This window comes from Salminus brasiliensis, chromosome 24 (genome assembly GCF_030463535.1).
Source record: "Salminus brasiliensis chromosome 24, fSalBra1.hap2, whole genome shotgun sequence".
Classification (NCBI taxonomy): Eukaryota; Metazoa; Chordata; class Actinopteri; order Characiformes; family Bryconidae; genus Salminus; species Salminus brasiliensis.
Window position 1 is genome coordinate 19,302,654 of NC_132901.1, and position 14,787 is coordinate 19,317,440.

A 14,787-nucleotide genomic window follows, 5' to 3' on the forward strand; every position below is an offset into this window, starting at 1 on the left:
ATTTTCAGTGATCAAAAAACAATGTTGGCCAAAATCAAGAGTATTGCTGGCCTCTTCACAGTTCGCCCATCCTCCCTGGGTTTTCAAAAAGTCTAAAACTCTCACATTTTTACTCTAAAACTCTCAGAAACACTCATGTATCCTCCACTGGAAGATGCTTCTTGTGTTTTCTCCAGTATTTGGATAGCCAGCAGGACGGACTTTAGCTGCGTTCTAAAACCTAGGCTGCATCGTAGGCTTTGAAATGCAGCTAAGGTCCATGTCCAGGCCACAGAGGAGGATCTGTTAGAAGAAGTTTGCTCCCTTTCTCTGTTTTATTGGTTTATTGACTTAAAGGCAGCAGTTGTGTAAATCACTGCTTTAGAAAGAAGGTGTACATCCACTGACTACAGCATTATTTTCTGACTGATTTTTGCATATCAGTTTCATAGACCCTAAAATAAAACCCTGGATGACTCCTCTATACCTATACCTATACTATACCTATACTAAACTGCTACCAAATAATTCATAGTAGCTTCTGCATTAATTTAGTGATTAATAACAGAATTATAAACTTGGGGTATTAAAAGGTTAAGGTGCACTCATTTGCACTTACATGCAGGTTGTATGACCTCCTGCCTGTCCTGCCTCCTGCATGTTTTAGTGTTTATCCTGCTCCCAACACACCTGATCCAACTAATCAGCTAATTAACAAGCCCTTCCTGAGCTGAAGTGGGGTACTTCAGGGGTACTTCTGCGTCCAGAGGCCTTTTTCCCTGCTGATCCACCTCCTCTCTCCTGTGACTCAAAAACTGATTTGTTGAAGCCATCTTGGCTGTCCTAATACTGGAAGAGACAAGAGAAGCGACTTGTAGTGGAGGATACACAAGTTAATGCTATCCAGGACTTTTGGACAGTAATGAAATGATTTCAGTTCTTGCACACCTTCAGAAAAGTGGCGATGTGAAGGAGGGCAACTACACTTTCGAGCTTTGTTTATATATATGGTGGGTCATTCTCAGTACTGATGTGATGGTTAGTGTGTGTTGTGCTGTTTGGAGTGGATCATACACAGCAGTGCTACTGTTATTACTTGCGAACCACTGAACTAAAACAAAAGGACTCTTTATTTTACTTTATTTAACAGCAGAACTGGACTGTTTGGACCTTTTATGTTTTTTTTCTCTCTCTCTGGCTGTTTTTTGGACTGTGTTTTCTTTTTTTCTTTTTGATTAGAAAGTAATGGGGTCGAAGGCAACAGTGAAATTGTTGCTTTGGAAAGAAGTTAGCATGGGGGCTGTTGCTGGGTCCAACCGAAATCAAGGGGAGAGGTCAGGTCACTGGTGTGTGTAGCGATTGCTGCTTTGATGGACCATGACTGGACCACGGCCATGTAACTGGAGAGAGAGAGCGAGATTGGTGGGGGCAGTAAATCTGCTTGTGAAGAATGTCCAAATCGATGTCGTGCCCCCTAAAGTCAAAAGCTGCCTGTTGAGGCAGCGGCTGGCCGTCTGTATTGGCAAACTCTCACTAAAAAGTGCCTCTGATCTCAATGGCACCCAGCATTTGTCCAGACAAGGAACTGGCGGCTTTATATACTTCACACACACACACACACACACATTCCCGTCACTTTTAAAACCTTTGTAACTTTTCCCCTTTTTAGTAAACACCAGCTGGCTGTCCTTTTCATGACTTGCATTTACAGTTATGACGCTTGACTGCAGTCGTGTCCAGAGGGACTCATATTTGACTCATGTTACACAGGTAGGTGAATGTAGTTTTAGGAATCTTGCTTAAAGGCTTTTTTTGTGTAGTGTGGCCCAACCAGTGAAGCGGACGGGCGGTGTTGTTACCCACTACGCCAGAGCAACAAATAGGACCACAATTCGAACACAAATATTAGCATACATTCAAGTTAATACATATTTTTCCATTACATATTATGATGTTGTGACATAGATGTGGCATATTAGGTGAGGAAAGGTTACTGGTCCACAGTCATTTGAGCCAAGGTTGGTTATTCACAATATTAGGTAGGTGGTCATAATATTCTGATATGACCCTGCATATATTTATTCACTTGTAAATAATTTAAGGAGCAATTTCTCAGACTTGTCTGTATCTACAACCTTCTTCCTGAGGGCCTCAGAAAGCTCTTTGGATCTGGCCATGGTGATCTTCACCACTCACTCAACCCACTCAACAGTCCAGTCACTAAATATCTGAGGATTAAATAAGACAGGCCCCTCCAGTAATCAGTAGACAGTTATAAAACACCAGGGCCTGTACTCATACAGGTTGTTCGAGTAGGAGTGTTGATCTCAGGTCTGTTGGTCTTTTAATGAGGTCATGCTAATGGGATCTCTCTGTTATGAGAAGCTTTGTGAACACAGGCCACAGTATTTCCATTCTGTGTCGCAGTCAAATGTACAGTTTCCCCACGTTGCATTTCTTTTTCCCTAACACTTTTCCACACCAATACACATGCGTGCACACATACACACACACACACACACACACACACACACACACACACACACACACATACACACACACTCTCCCCCCTCTGGCGCTGCTGTTTGACACATATGGCTTGTTATGCAGCCTGGTGTCCTTGAGATTGAAAATATCATTATGGCTCTTCTCACCATGGCTTTCAGTGCACACACAAACACACACACACACACACACACACACCATGCCTGGCACATGCCTATTTACTCTATTTTCCTTTGGCATTTATAGTGTTTCCAGCCCACACACATGCACACCCATGCTCTCACACACCTTCTTTCCCTTTCTCTAATGACACAAACATGAATACTTGTGTGTGCCCAGAGACTGGATTTCCACGCCTTTGGGATTCAAATGCTTTAAAAACACACACTCCCTCTCACACACGCACACATACACACAATCTCAAATGAGATTCTGCACACAGTATGAACTCCTCTCCATCTCTGCTCTCAGTTTGTTGTACGGCTGTGACCCCTCCAGGCACCCATAGATTACGAACTTTGCCTTTTCCCAAAGCACCCATTACTGATTCATACGCGTGAGGAGACATAATCAACAAACTTTGAGAATCGCTGACCCGTCGGGAAAACACTGTACCCCTGACAGACCCTGGTGTTTAACTCTGAGATGAAAAGCCTCGTGGCTTATTATTCTAGATGCTCCCTGTACGATGGGTTGATTATTGCCCCATCATGTCGCTCTCTCTTTTTCAACAGATGATTTTCTGTTTCGTGTCATGAAGCGAAGCACCTGCCAGTGTAACTGGGACACGTCACCTGTGAATATCAAAAGCGAATCACTTTTCTAAATGACTCTACACAAGTAACCCGTGATTGATGTTTACATGTTGAGGCTTCGTGTTTGTGAACAGATATGGAAATCATTTACATCCTCACAAGTACATATGTTTGTGGTGCTGGTTTTGTTGTATATCTGTGCTGAATATCAATCAACTTTTATTTTCTCTCAGAAATACATTGAGGGTGACCCTCATTTTCAATGTAGCTGAGCATTACAGTTAAACAATGATTGAACTAAAAGTAAAATTTAACAAAACATTAAAATGGTGACAATAAAGCTAATAGAGATTAAGAGAATAACAAATTAATATTTAAAAAGAAAAAAATGAATAAAAAAAGTAGATATAAATTCAGTTAGGAGATAAAAAAAGAAAGCATAAGGTGACAATAAATTGAATTGAATTGAATTGAAATAACATAAAATAAAATAAAAAACAATTTTAAACAACCAAAAAACTATGACATTTAAAACAAAAATAAGTCATTCAATCAAATAAGACAATTAAATAAGTAAAATGAGGCGAAACTCACTAATAACTATATTAATAATAATAAATTATTATTATTATTAATAATTATAGAATAATAATACTACTACTAATAATAATAACAATAATAATAATAATAATAATAATAATAATAATAATAATGATAATAATAAAGATATATATGAAGCATGACATATATAACTAATTTTACATAAGAGTGAAATTATTTTTTTTAATCCATCCAATAATAATTTATTAATAAGTCATTTTAAGTAAGTGACAAGTAAATAACAGCTGGTGGAAAAAAGAAAAACATGATATGTGTGTGTGTGTGTGCAAAAACTTTTATTTTTGCTTGGAGCTCATCTGTCACCTTTGAAATTGTGGAAGTGAGCTTACCACAGTAGGCACAAATATATTTGGCACCTTTTCTCCTGTGAACTGTGTTTGCCACTCAGAAATCCTGTTTCATATTTGTGACTCAGAGACTGCATGCGTCAGTCGTGTTGGCATAACTTTGATGTCTGCAGCACTTTTCTTTAAACATTTGCAAAAAAATATCTGGCTGGGAAATTGGTAATAACTTACCCTTTCCTAGCAGTTGATTCTAGAGTACTGTGCAATGTAGGGCAAGTGACTAAATTAAAGCATTGCGTGTGAGTGCAGTGTTAATCCTTTTTTTTTGGCTCACTGACTGTGATACTTTATTTACCCTTTCCTTGTAGTTTGATCTTGCTAAACCGCTGTGCTTTTTTTTGTTCAGTTTGTGGTAGATGTCATGAAACCCTTGGTCAGTTTCTGGCCACAGAATGAAGCACTTGTATTCATCCACACATACTGTTAATATATACATTAGGGCTGCACTTCATTTACTCACCATTCAGATTTGTCTTGGTTTCCGACATCCCAGGCCATCTCATTAGAATTATAACTCCACCCATCTGAGTACCGCCATCCACCAATTTGCCATGGCAGACATTCAAAGGTCAGCTGTGGGTCAAAATTATTGGGCCACAATGTGCAGTTGGGGCTAGGAAGAGCAAGAGGGAGAAGGAAAGAGATAGAAGATGTGAACTCAAGGTAAAGTAAATGTTACCTAGCTACTGCAAACAGGGAACTTAGAAGTAAAGTTTGATGTGTGTAGCTGGGGAGATGAGTGTGAAAAGGTGGAGGTTGTGGTTTTGAGTAGTGACTCATTATCATTTAAAGGAACAGGGACCTGAATCTTTGTTCTTTGAGGTATTTTGACGAAAGCATGTCACAGTCTTTTTGTGAAGACCCCAGTGAGCTGTACCAAGTGTTGAAAAAAGGGTTATATTTTATGTTTATGTGAGTACAACTATGTTAATTCTAATATTACAGGCATTATGGACTGTTGTACATTCAGTGTCAGCTGGATTGAAGCAGTTTTGACCTCCATGTAGATCTTTAGTTGTTAGTTTGCTTACCCGCAACATCATACAGTAACTTCTAGAGATTGCCTGATAGTTTCTGTAGGAGTGTATCAATCGCTTACTCACTCAGTTATCTAAATAACACACGAAACACACCATAACTCCTACCTCATAGATTAAACATCAGGAGTTCATAATCACTTACATAACATAATCTGTATGTCGGTGCCATCTCTAATGTATTGACATTTCTCAGCTGTTGGCAACAGCAGCTTTTAAATGAGTGACTGAGTGAAGTGGTGAATTACTGGATTGATGAATTAATAAATGAGTGACTAAGCAGATGGTATTAGTGCATACAAAGACGACTAAGTTAATTACTGAATGTCGATAATTGAGTGATTGACTGAAATAATGAGTGAGTGAGTGAGTGAGTAAGTGACTGACTGACTGCATTAGCAAATGCCTGAGTAAATGAGTGAGTGGGCTGGTTAGCAATCCAGTCATCAGGTAAGGTTGGGGGAGGAGATGGATGGAGAGTCACAGATTTGGCCGAGGAATGGATGGAGGGTTTAATTGTGAACTGTCCGTGTAGGAAATTAAATCTCTCTTCAGAAATAATGAGAAGGATTAGTGCAGGCCACCAGGTCAAGAGCAGTGATCACAGTTTCCGTCTCAGCCTTGTTTAAAATGAGATTTTACATAGTGAGAGACAAGTGTCTTTTGAATAAGCAGTGACTTAGTAATATAGGCCTGCCTAATACTAGATCATAGATTATGGCTAGAACTCATAAAGACAAACAGTGATAAGGTATCTCAGTGAGAATAAGAAACCCAACTGAACAGTTTCAGCATCTTAATTTAGACCTGGTTTTGCAGTTTGGAGGAAATGTTCATTTCTTGTCACTATGCAAGTGTTAAGTCTCTGGATGCTTCACAGCAGATTTTCACTTACTGGTGCCCCTTGCAGGCTAGCCTACCATACCTGTAACAAATTAAGAGTCTGGGCCTGTCTGAATTATGAAAACAGAATTACACTGAAATCCTGGCTTTCCTGAACCTGTTCATCCCCATAGGCATGCAAGACCTCGTCTGGCTGCTGAACGTCTGGCTGTCTGAATTTCTCTTCATATATATCCTGTGTTATAAACATGAGTCAATTCAATGGTTGGAGATATGAAAGCTGTTTTTTCAGACCACCTCCTGAAGGCAGGGCTTCATATCGATAAATACATGGCTTGTTTTTTTGTGCCAGTTTTAAATTCCTGTTCATGGATTTGTTGGGTTGCTGTACATGTCTGATATTAGTCTTCATTTGTTCTTGTCTTACAGGAGCCTCGAGGCCAGGAGAATGCAAGTATCAGAAGGGGAGTAAATCGTTCATGGTACAATTCCTTTGGGGGGCCAAAAGAAAAGGAATAGGGGAAAAGTGGGGCAAGGTGACAGAGGACCATGAACTCATTCTGCTGTCCACAGGATGCCAGATAACTGTGACTCGCCTCACTGTTTGAAAGAATACATTCGTTTATCTCCCCCTTTCATCCCATCGTTTTCTTGAAGAATACAGAGTGCTTTGACTTTGCTGATACAGTGGACAGTCAACAGTCTAATTGTGAACAAAGTTGGAGAAAGATTTAGAACATTGTGGCCATTTTTCATCCCTCTCTTGTGAGTCTCGAGAGCACCCACTGATGGAGAGACGAAGAAGAGAGTCTGGAAAAAGCCGGGAGAGAAGCGGAAAGTGAGATTGAGTAGAAATTGAAGAGAGACCAAGCGAAAAACAAAACAGGAGAAGAATCTGCTGAGTCTGCAAAGTTTGGAATAAGCCTCTTGGAGATTTAGAGTGTCCTGTGCTGGACTCTAATAACAAGTCCGAGCTTTGGAGAGGGAACACCCACTGTTTGGACAGCCATCACGCTTGCTGTTAACCTGAATAAACACACTACAAAAACCTGAAAGCAAGCTGTCGTGTGGTGCAAGACTTAACTCGTAGAGTGCAATTGTGAGCTATTCTGGACTCTATCAGGACTTGTAGGATGACAAAGGAAAGCATATCTTCACGGTGGCCCTTGTGGTCCTTAGTTTTAGCTGGCTGCTTTCTCTCAGCGTGGACCCTGGAGTTTGGTGGAACTATAGGTCAGTGGGCCCGCTATGCCCGCTGGGAAGCTGGCTCAATTGGTGAGCTTAGCTTCAGCCTGAAGACCAACATAAGCAAAGCTCTGGTGCTGTATCTCGACGATGGAGGAAACTGCGACTTCCTGGAACTGCTAATTGCAGAAGGGCACCTGCAGCTGCGCTTTGCTATCCACTGCGCAGAGCCAGCGACCATCCAGATGGAAACCCGTGTCAATGACGACCGCTGGCACATGGTCCTCCTCACCCGCAACTTTCGCGAGACTATGCTCATGGTGGACGGTGAGACCAAGGTTGCCGAAGTCCGCTCCAAGCGCAAGGAAATGGCCGTGGTCAGCGACCTCTTTGTTGGAGGCATTCCGCCCGATGTACGCCTGTCTGCCCTGACTTCCAGCACAGTGAAATACGAACCTCCCTTTTTGGGCCTCATTTCTAACCTGAAGGTGGGTGAGATGCCGCCCACCTTGCTCAACAGCCAAGGCATTCAGAGCGACCTGGAGTACCTGTGTACCAAACAGAACCCGTGTCTGAATGGAGGATTCTGCATCGTCCAGTTCGGAGAAGTGCACTGCGACTGCTCCCACACTCGTTTCAGAGGGAAATACTGCAAGGAAGGTAAGAGAATTTCTTTTCTAGTCGTTGTAAGGCTTGGTGTGAATAACTGGAAGAGTGGCCCTCTAGTTTTTGTTGGACACAGACGTTGTAGCAGATACGATCAGACAGCTCCAGTGGATGTTGTTAGAGAGTCTTTGGGTATTCTTGTCTGTACCTAACAGTTCAAAAGCACTGAGCGTCTTCAGGTTGTGCTGCGAGTGCCATGAGGTTTAGGGGGTTCTTTCTAAGATTTTTACTAAACATGTCCGCACTCTCGTACTTATGACTCATATGGCTTCATCACTAAGCTCTTTGATGTGCATTGCAAGTCGGGTTTGTTGTTCTCATATGCATAATGTTAGATAAATTAGTGTGTGGGCACAGGAATGGGGGTTTTGACATGGCACCTTCAATGTGAAGCCTTGAAGTCTTCCTTGTAATGGGAGGTTCTTTAGCAGAGTAAGGTTATCTGTCTAATAGTAGTCAGAACCAGTTTGCCTGTGCATTTTGTTGGGCATTTTTTTTCTGCATGGGTTTGGCATTTTGTGTCACAGTCTGGCCTTTCAGAGGGCCTATAAAGCACAGGCGACATTTCTAGACGGATGAACCCAGGCTGAACTTTTTATTTTGCTCCTCCGTAAAACAAATTTCCTTCAATTCCTGCCCAATCGCTTTCTCCCTTCCGTCCCAGGATGCAATTCAATTTCCCTATGAAGATCTTTGACCCTGGCTGTAGCTTGCTTTCCCTTTTCCTCCATCAATTTCTTGTGACATCTGCTAACTGCACATTTCTGCCTTTTTCTCTTTCTCGCTTGCTCTTTAACTTTCCCTTTTTTTTGGGTTTCGTCTTTCTGTTCTCTGCCCAGTTATCGCCCTTCAGATTCTCCTCACACTCTTTGTTCTATTGCTACATATCTGCCCTTCATTCTATCCATCTTTCCCTCTCATCTTTGTCTCAGACTGTTGTTTGTGACCCTACTACTTTATCTTTCTCAAATTCGTCTCCTCTCTTCCCACCTCTCTTCTTTTTGCTCTCTTGTTCTTTAACTTGCTTACGATCCATCTTGCCCTTCTTCGATTGTCTGTGGTGCAGTAAGCCATTTTTTGCTGCTCTTTGCTCTTTCTTTCCCCTTTGCCGTCTATCCGTCACCCATGTTCTCTCTTTTGTACTCTCACTTTTTTAAGCGCTCTGCAGTAAAAAATAAATTTTACCAGTTGACTTGTAGAAACGGTGGTATCCTATTACAGAACCATGCTGGAATTCTGTGAGCTCTTTAGAGCCACCCATTCTTTCACTAAAGTGTGTAAAAGCAGAATGAATGGCTGGGTGCTTGATTGTATACACCTCTGGTAATAGGACTGAATGAAACACCTGAATTCAATTTGTCCATATTGTGTACAATGGTTAAATCTTGCATCCAAGATACTACCGCCGGTCGGTTTAATGACTGGCACTGTTGTAAAGTCGGTGCTCATGAACATGAAGTGCACTGATTTGTGTAGGTATTTGCTATTCAGTCAGTCAATCCCCACCCCATCCCCATTTACCCACTCTCTCTCTCTCTCTCTCTCTCTCTCTCTCTCTCTCTCTCTCTATGAACTGCTTTGCCCTTACCTTTCAGACTTGTTCTGTTACTAATGTCATTATTGCTGCTGGCTGCCAACATAGCTGGCAGTACCGCTCCCGCAGCCATGTTCATTTCTCCGTTTCTCCATTAATCTGTCTCATTTTCATCTCCCTCACTCTCCCTCTCGTTCACTCTCTCTCTCTTGTGTGAGTGGATGGAGATGGACAGAATGTGGGCTGGTGGAGTGCTGATACCGTTTGGCTGTTGGCTAAAGCAGGAGCAGAATACCAATGCACTACCACTGTGACTGCAGGAAATATTTGTCCTTTTGAGATAAAAAAAAGGGAGAGAGTCAGGGAGACCTACAGAGAGGGAGAGAGATGCAGGCAGACGGACGGTAGAGAAAGCAAGAAAAAACTAGAGACAGTGAGACACTCTTAAAAATAAAGGTGTTTCCAATGGCTCTTTAAGTGATACCATATAGAAGAACCATATTAGGTTCCACAGAGATGTGTGAGTGTGCAAAAAATGGCCAAGAACCTGCACATAAAGCCTTTCACGCAGAAAGGCTTTTTGCACATGAAGTATTATTATTTAGTAACTACTTCTGTGCAAACTGGTGGGGCTATTCTTTGGTAATAGAAGTTTGGTAGTAGAAGTGTAATAACACTTTCGGCCTACCGGCGGTCCATAGGCTTTTAAGTGAATGTTCTTTAGACAAAGGGTTCTTCTGTGTCATTGGTGTATTTCAGACCATTATTTCCTGGTAAAAGCCAGCCTCTTTTCATCTTCAGCTTTTTTGCAAGTGGTGTGATGTTTGATTCCAGAATTTGCTGGTATTGAATTGAATCTATTCTTGCTTTGGCTGCAAAACAAGCCGGTCAATTAACCCCCATGCTTAATAGTTTTGATTTGCCTTTCATACACAGCATATGAGCAGTTCTCTCTGACGGTTTTCTTAGTCAGCTTGTCCTCATAAATTTCTCATTAACTGCTGTTTTATTACATTGGAAACTGGTATTATTTATTTATTTATTTATTTATTTATTTATTTATAACACAGGCTTTTGTGGATTCTTTTTTTGTTTTCAGGAAAATTTGTGTAGAAATATGGTTTTATTTAAGCAAGGCAGTGTTTAGGTCAGGCTACTGGATGTCAAATCAAATCAAATTACATTTTTATTGTCACATCACATTACACAAATGTAAAAAGGGTGAATGAAAAACTTAATCGTCCAAAACAGAACACATAATTACCAAGAAGAAATACTGAATATTTACACATTAACTTATACTATACATACACACACATCATACACACTATACACACATTATACTTTGCTTTAGAGCTGTAACAGCGATCATAACTCTACTCTACCGAATGCATAACGCTCTCCTGAATACTACACAAATGCCCCGATATATCAGTTGCACCTGATTAATTCATTCGTTGAATACATTTACAAATTAAAGTTAAGTGCATTTTGCCTTCTGTAATTCATCAAGAATTTCCTCATAGTTGGTCTTACCGCCACCTAATTTTGACCTATAACCTGTTCCTATTTCTTAAAAATTCCTAAAACACATATAGACCCAACAAGGGCTTGTCCAAAGGGCTTGGATGCCTTGTCCAAAGGGCTTGATGTGTTTTCGATTATAAAACGTGCCAGAGATTCATAACTTTGTGGAGCCTGATTGGGAAGGGTTCATAAAGTTGCAGCTTTGTAAGCCTGCAACATTATGAACCCTTCCCAATCAGGCTCCACAAAGTTACGACTCTCTGGCACGTTTTATAATTGAAAACACATTAATGCACTTTCAACACTTTCATTCCTCTCAACTCTTCTGGGATGCTGTAGACAGATTTCAAATTAACACGACATTTTCACCTTCATTACTCTTATAAAACCTCAGAACGTGCTAATGCACATTAATCTGAAGCCCAGAGCATTTTGACTGAACATTTCTCACCAACAGTAATCAAAGTAAACATGAGGTTCTTTAACTAGAACTTTTCAAATACCGGAACTTTGACAAATATTGCCAAATACTCACGTTAAACTGCAGAAAGTCTGCATGTGAAAATGTTAGGTTGGTGAAACCTTTGCTTAAAGCGTACTGAGCTTATGCCGCGGACATTCTTTGATTGTTCTGTTGCGCTTCTGCGTATGAACAGCTCTGCATGAGTCCTTTGGGAGTCTGTTGTAGAAGGTTTCCAATGTTACTGGAAAGTTCTCCCTTAGGGATGTAGTGATATTCATATTTTCAAGCTCTCTGTGATTCCCCCCACTGTATATTTCTGTAGCCAGCTAAGAGACTTTCAGTTCTTGTTTTCATCTTCAGGTTTCAAACTTCTTTTTTGCAAGTTGTCAGACAAAAGCCTTGTATCTTTTTGCCATGTTTCACTTTTTAGCGATGAATGGACAAATAGAAATGCTCCAATATTACTTAAAATAAGATCTTTTTACACTGACTTCCATTCTAAATATAAAAGTTTTTTTTCGTTACATAGTCCATAGAGCCCATTCCTCCAGCAATCCTATGAGTAGTTCTTTCAGAAGGTTTTTTTGGTAATCTAAGCTTCAACTTGACCACCAACTCCACCAGTCAAATCACAGTCATATCAGATTATTATGACCACCTACCTAATGATGACACTAGCGGACTCTATTAAGTAATGGAAGGTCTTCATTATAGAGGATAACTGGTTCGCAGTAGAGCGCTGATTGCTCTGTACCACTCGCTGGAATTGCTGTTTCCTTCGGGCATCAATGGCTAGAACATCCCATGAAGTTAGTGGTTTTCGGGATGCTACCACCCTTTGCCTGGTACCCTATTTTCATGCCCTTTTGAACAGAAGTCAAACAGCGTCCTTTGCCCATGGCGATCGTTGTGCACTCAGCTACAGCTGACTGGTGTGCTCGCTTATTTATACGTACAAACCCTGTCACTGGCCGAGTTTATTCCAAGACAGGGGTGGTTGAATATTAAAATATTTTGAAAAAAAAAACAAACAAAAAACTTTGTATAGTTTCATGCACATTATGATTTTAAGTTAAGAATTCAAGATCCTACTTTTATGGGTAAAAAAAAGACATTAATGCAATGAATATTTATTTGAGCTCAGTCTTTGTTTCTTTGTTTTCAGTACCTGACACACTTAATAAGACTAAAACACATAATTAGGGATTGTGCATCACTATTTATTTATTTATTTTATATTTAATTATATATCTATTTCTCAATTACCTCTAAGCTGAGGAACCAGCTACCTGAAAGCGTCAAAGACTTCAAGCGTCAATTTATTAAATTCTCATTCCCACGTTTCATTAAACCTATGTTGAGTCGATCATTATCCTGGAACAGAATGAAATATCACTGTTAAAATGGTGAAAGTTTGTGAAAATGGTGAAAATGTCAAGCAGATGAACCTTATGGCATGTTGCACTTTATACAGCAGTCGTTCTCTGACTGTAATACAGAGCGCCTGGGTATGAAAAGGCAGCAGAGCATACAGATGAATGATAATCCAGTTCCGTCGTCTTTAACATTAGAAATCTAAAGGCGCAAAAGCAAAATGGTGCGCGTGGGCAGACGCGGTGACACGACTTCTAAGTGATCTTGAAAAGGAGAGAGAGAGAGAGAGAGAGAGAGAGAGAGAGAGAGAGAAGGAGGTACAATACAGGGTGGAGGAAGAGGTGGGACAAAAAGAAGTGAAGGAGAGAGAGAGAGAGGGGGCTTTACATGAGGAAAAAATGTAGAGGGAGAGAGAGAGAGAGAGGTGGAAGGTAAAGCATGAAAAGGAGGTAGGTCAGAGAGGAAGGAAGAAGTGGCATAGAAAGAGAGAGCGAGAGAGCGAGAGAGCGAGAGAGAGAGAGAGAGAGAGAGAGAGAGAAAGAGAGATAGGAAGGAAGAAGTGGCATAGAAAGAGAGAGAGAGAGAGAGAGAGAGAGAGAGAGAGAGAGAGAGAGAGACAGACAGAAAGAGAGAGAAAGAGAGCGCGCGAGAGAGAGACACAGAGAGAGAGAGAGAGAGAGAGAGAGAGAGAGAGAGAGAGAGAGAGAGAGAGATAGGAAACTGGAATGAAGCAATCACTCCCACCTCTATTCCAGCCCCCCTCCCCCTTTTCTTCACGTCCATTTTCCTGTAATTGCACTCGCTGCTTCGTTCACTCGTTCTCTCTCTCATTACCCCGTCTATGAACCAATCACTTCCTCCTTCCCCTCACAGTGGGGTGTAATTAAAACGGATGCCCGTTCACCTGCATGGGCCATTGTTTTAATAATTGATCATGACCTCGGTCTGTGTGTGCGCAAGCATGTGCGCGCTGACCCTTTATTGCTATAATAAAGCCGACCATATCAGAAAGCTGCTGTAATTAAAGGTTAAACGAGCTCTGGAAAAAAATAACAGTCCTGATATTAATGTTTTTACCCTATGACCCGATTCCTTTATGGATAAGTGAATTCTGTTATAGCACACATTCTTTACTGCAAAGCAGGAATTACAAGGCTGCATGCTTTGACATTTGGCTGTCATTAGCATTACCGTTTTCTAGGTATACAGACATATTTAGCTAATCGTCTTGTGGATTCAGAAGCACATGTAGTAGACTTTCAGTGTTACATTGGGTACATTGAGTTTAGAGAGCAAAGTTTGGCCAAAAATGTTAGCCAGTTAACGGCTAAGGTAGCGAGGTGTAAGGCCTAGCTGTTTGGAGTTTAGCTGAGAAGAGCAGGCCTGTTTTATTAGTTAAAAGTTAGCATAGCACTACAGCTACCTTATTTTCCATTAAACAATAAGGGTGGCCATCTGAGGCACCATACAACTTCTACCCACCACCTTCCATAGATGAGGACCTGCGTCTATAGTTGAAGGCTCTAAATTAAAAACATCTACCCAAACATGCGTCCATACTTCTGCTCCTACCATTTCATGGAGGCGAAATCAACACCAGAAGCACTCACAAATCCAACACGTCCGCCTCACCAGAACTTCATAATCGAGCCATTTCTCTGGTTAAGGATGGTTTGTATTGGTTTCCCTTCCACCAAATTGTAAGAGCGACCATATGCATGTTCTCTTCTTTAGATATGGTAGCTACCCCACAGAAAGCCAGACCTTTCTGTTGTGTTTAAAAGGTAGTTAGCTATGTGCTGAATAGCATTTAATAGCCTATTTGCATGTTGAGTTAGAACAGTGAGCCACTATATGATCAATATCCACAGCAGTAGCTTATTTCATACTGTATTTACTCTGAATAAGATACGAAAGAAAGAAAGTGATACAAAAGTGAAAGAAACAAACT

General features: G+C 40.9%; 1 protein-coding gene across 15 annotated transcripts in view; it reads left to right on the top strand.

The window, feature by feature from the left end:
• The window catches only part of LOC140546486 (neurexin-2-like), an 819,352-nt gene that overhangs the window by 106,505 nt on the left and 698,060 nt on the right, over window positions 1–14,787 (top strand). For all 15 annotated transcript variants that reach the window (XM_072669790.1, XM_072669800.1, XM_072669797.1 and 12 more), the window contains exon 2: window positions 6,517–7,932. In XM_072669790.1, the coding sequence (XP_072525891.1) occupies window positions 7,221–7,932 (712 nt within the window). In that variant the 5' untranslated portion in view covers window positions 6,517–7,220. The remainder of the gene's footprint in view (window positions 1–6,516; window positions 7,933–14,787) is intronic.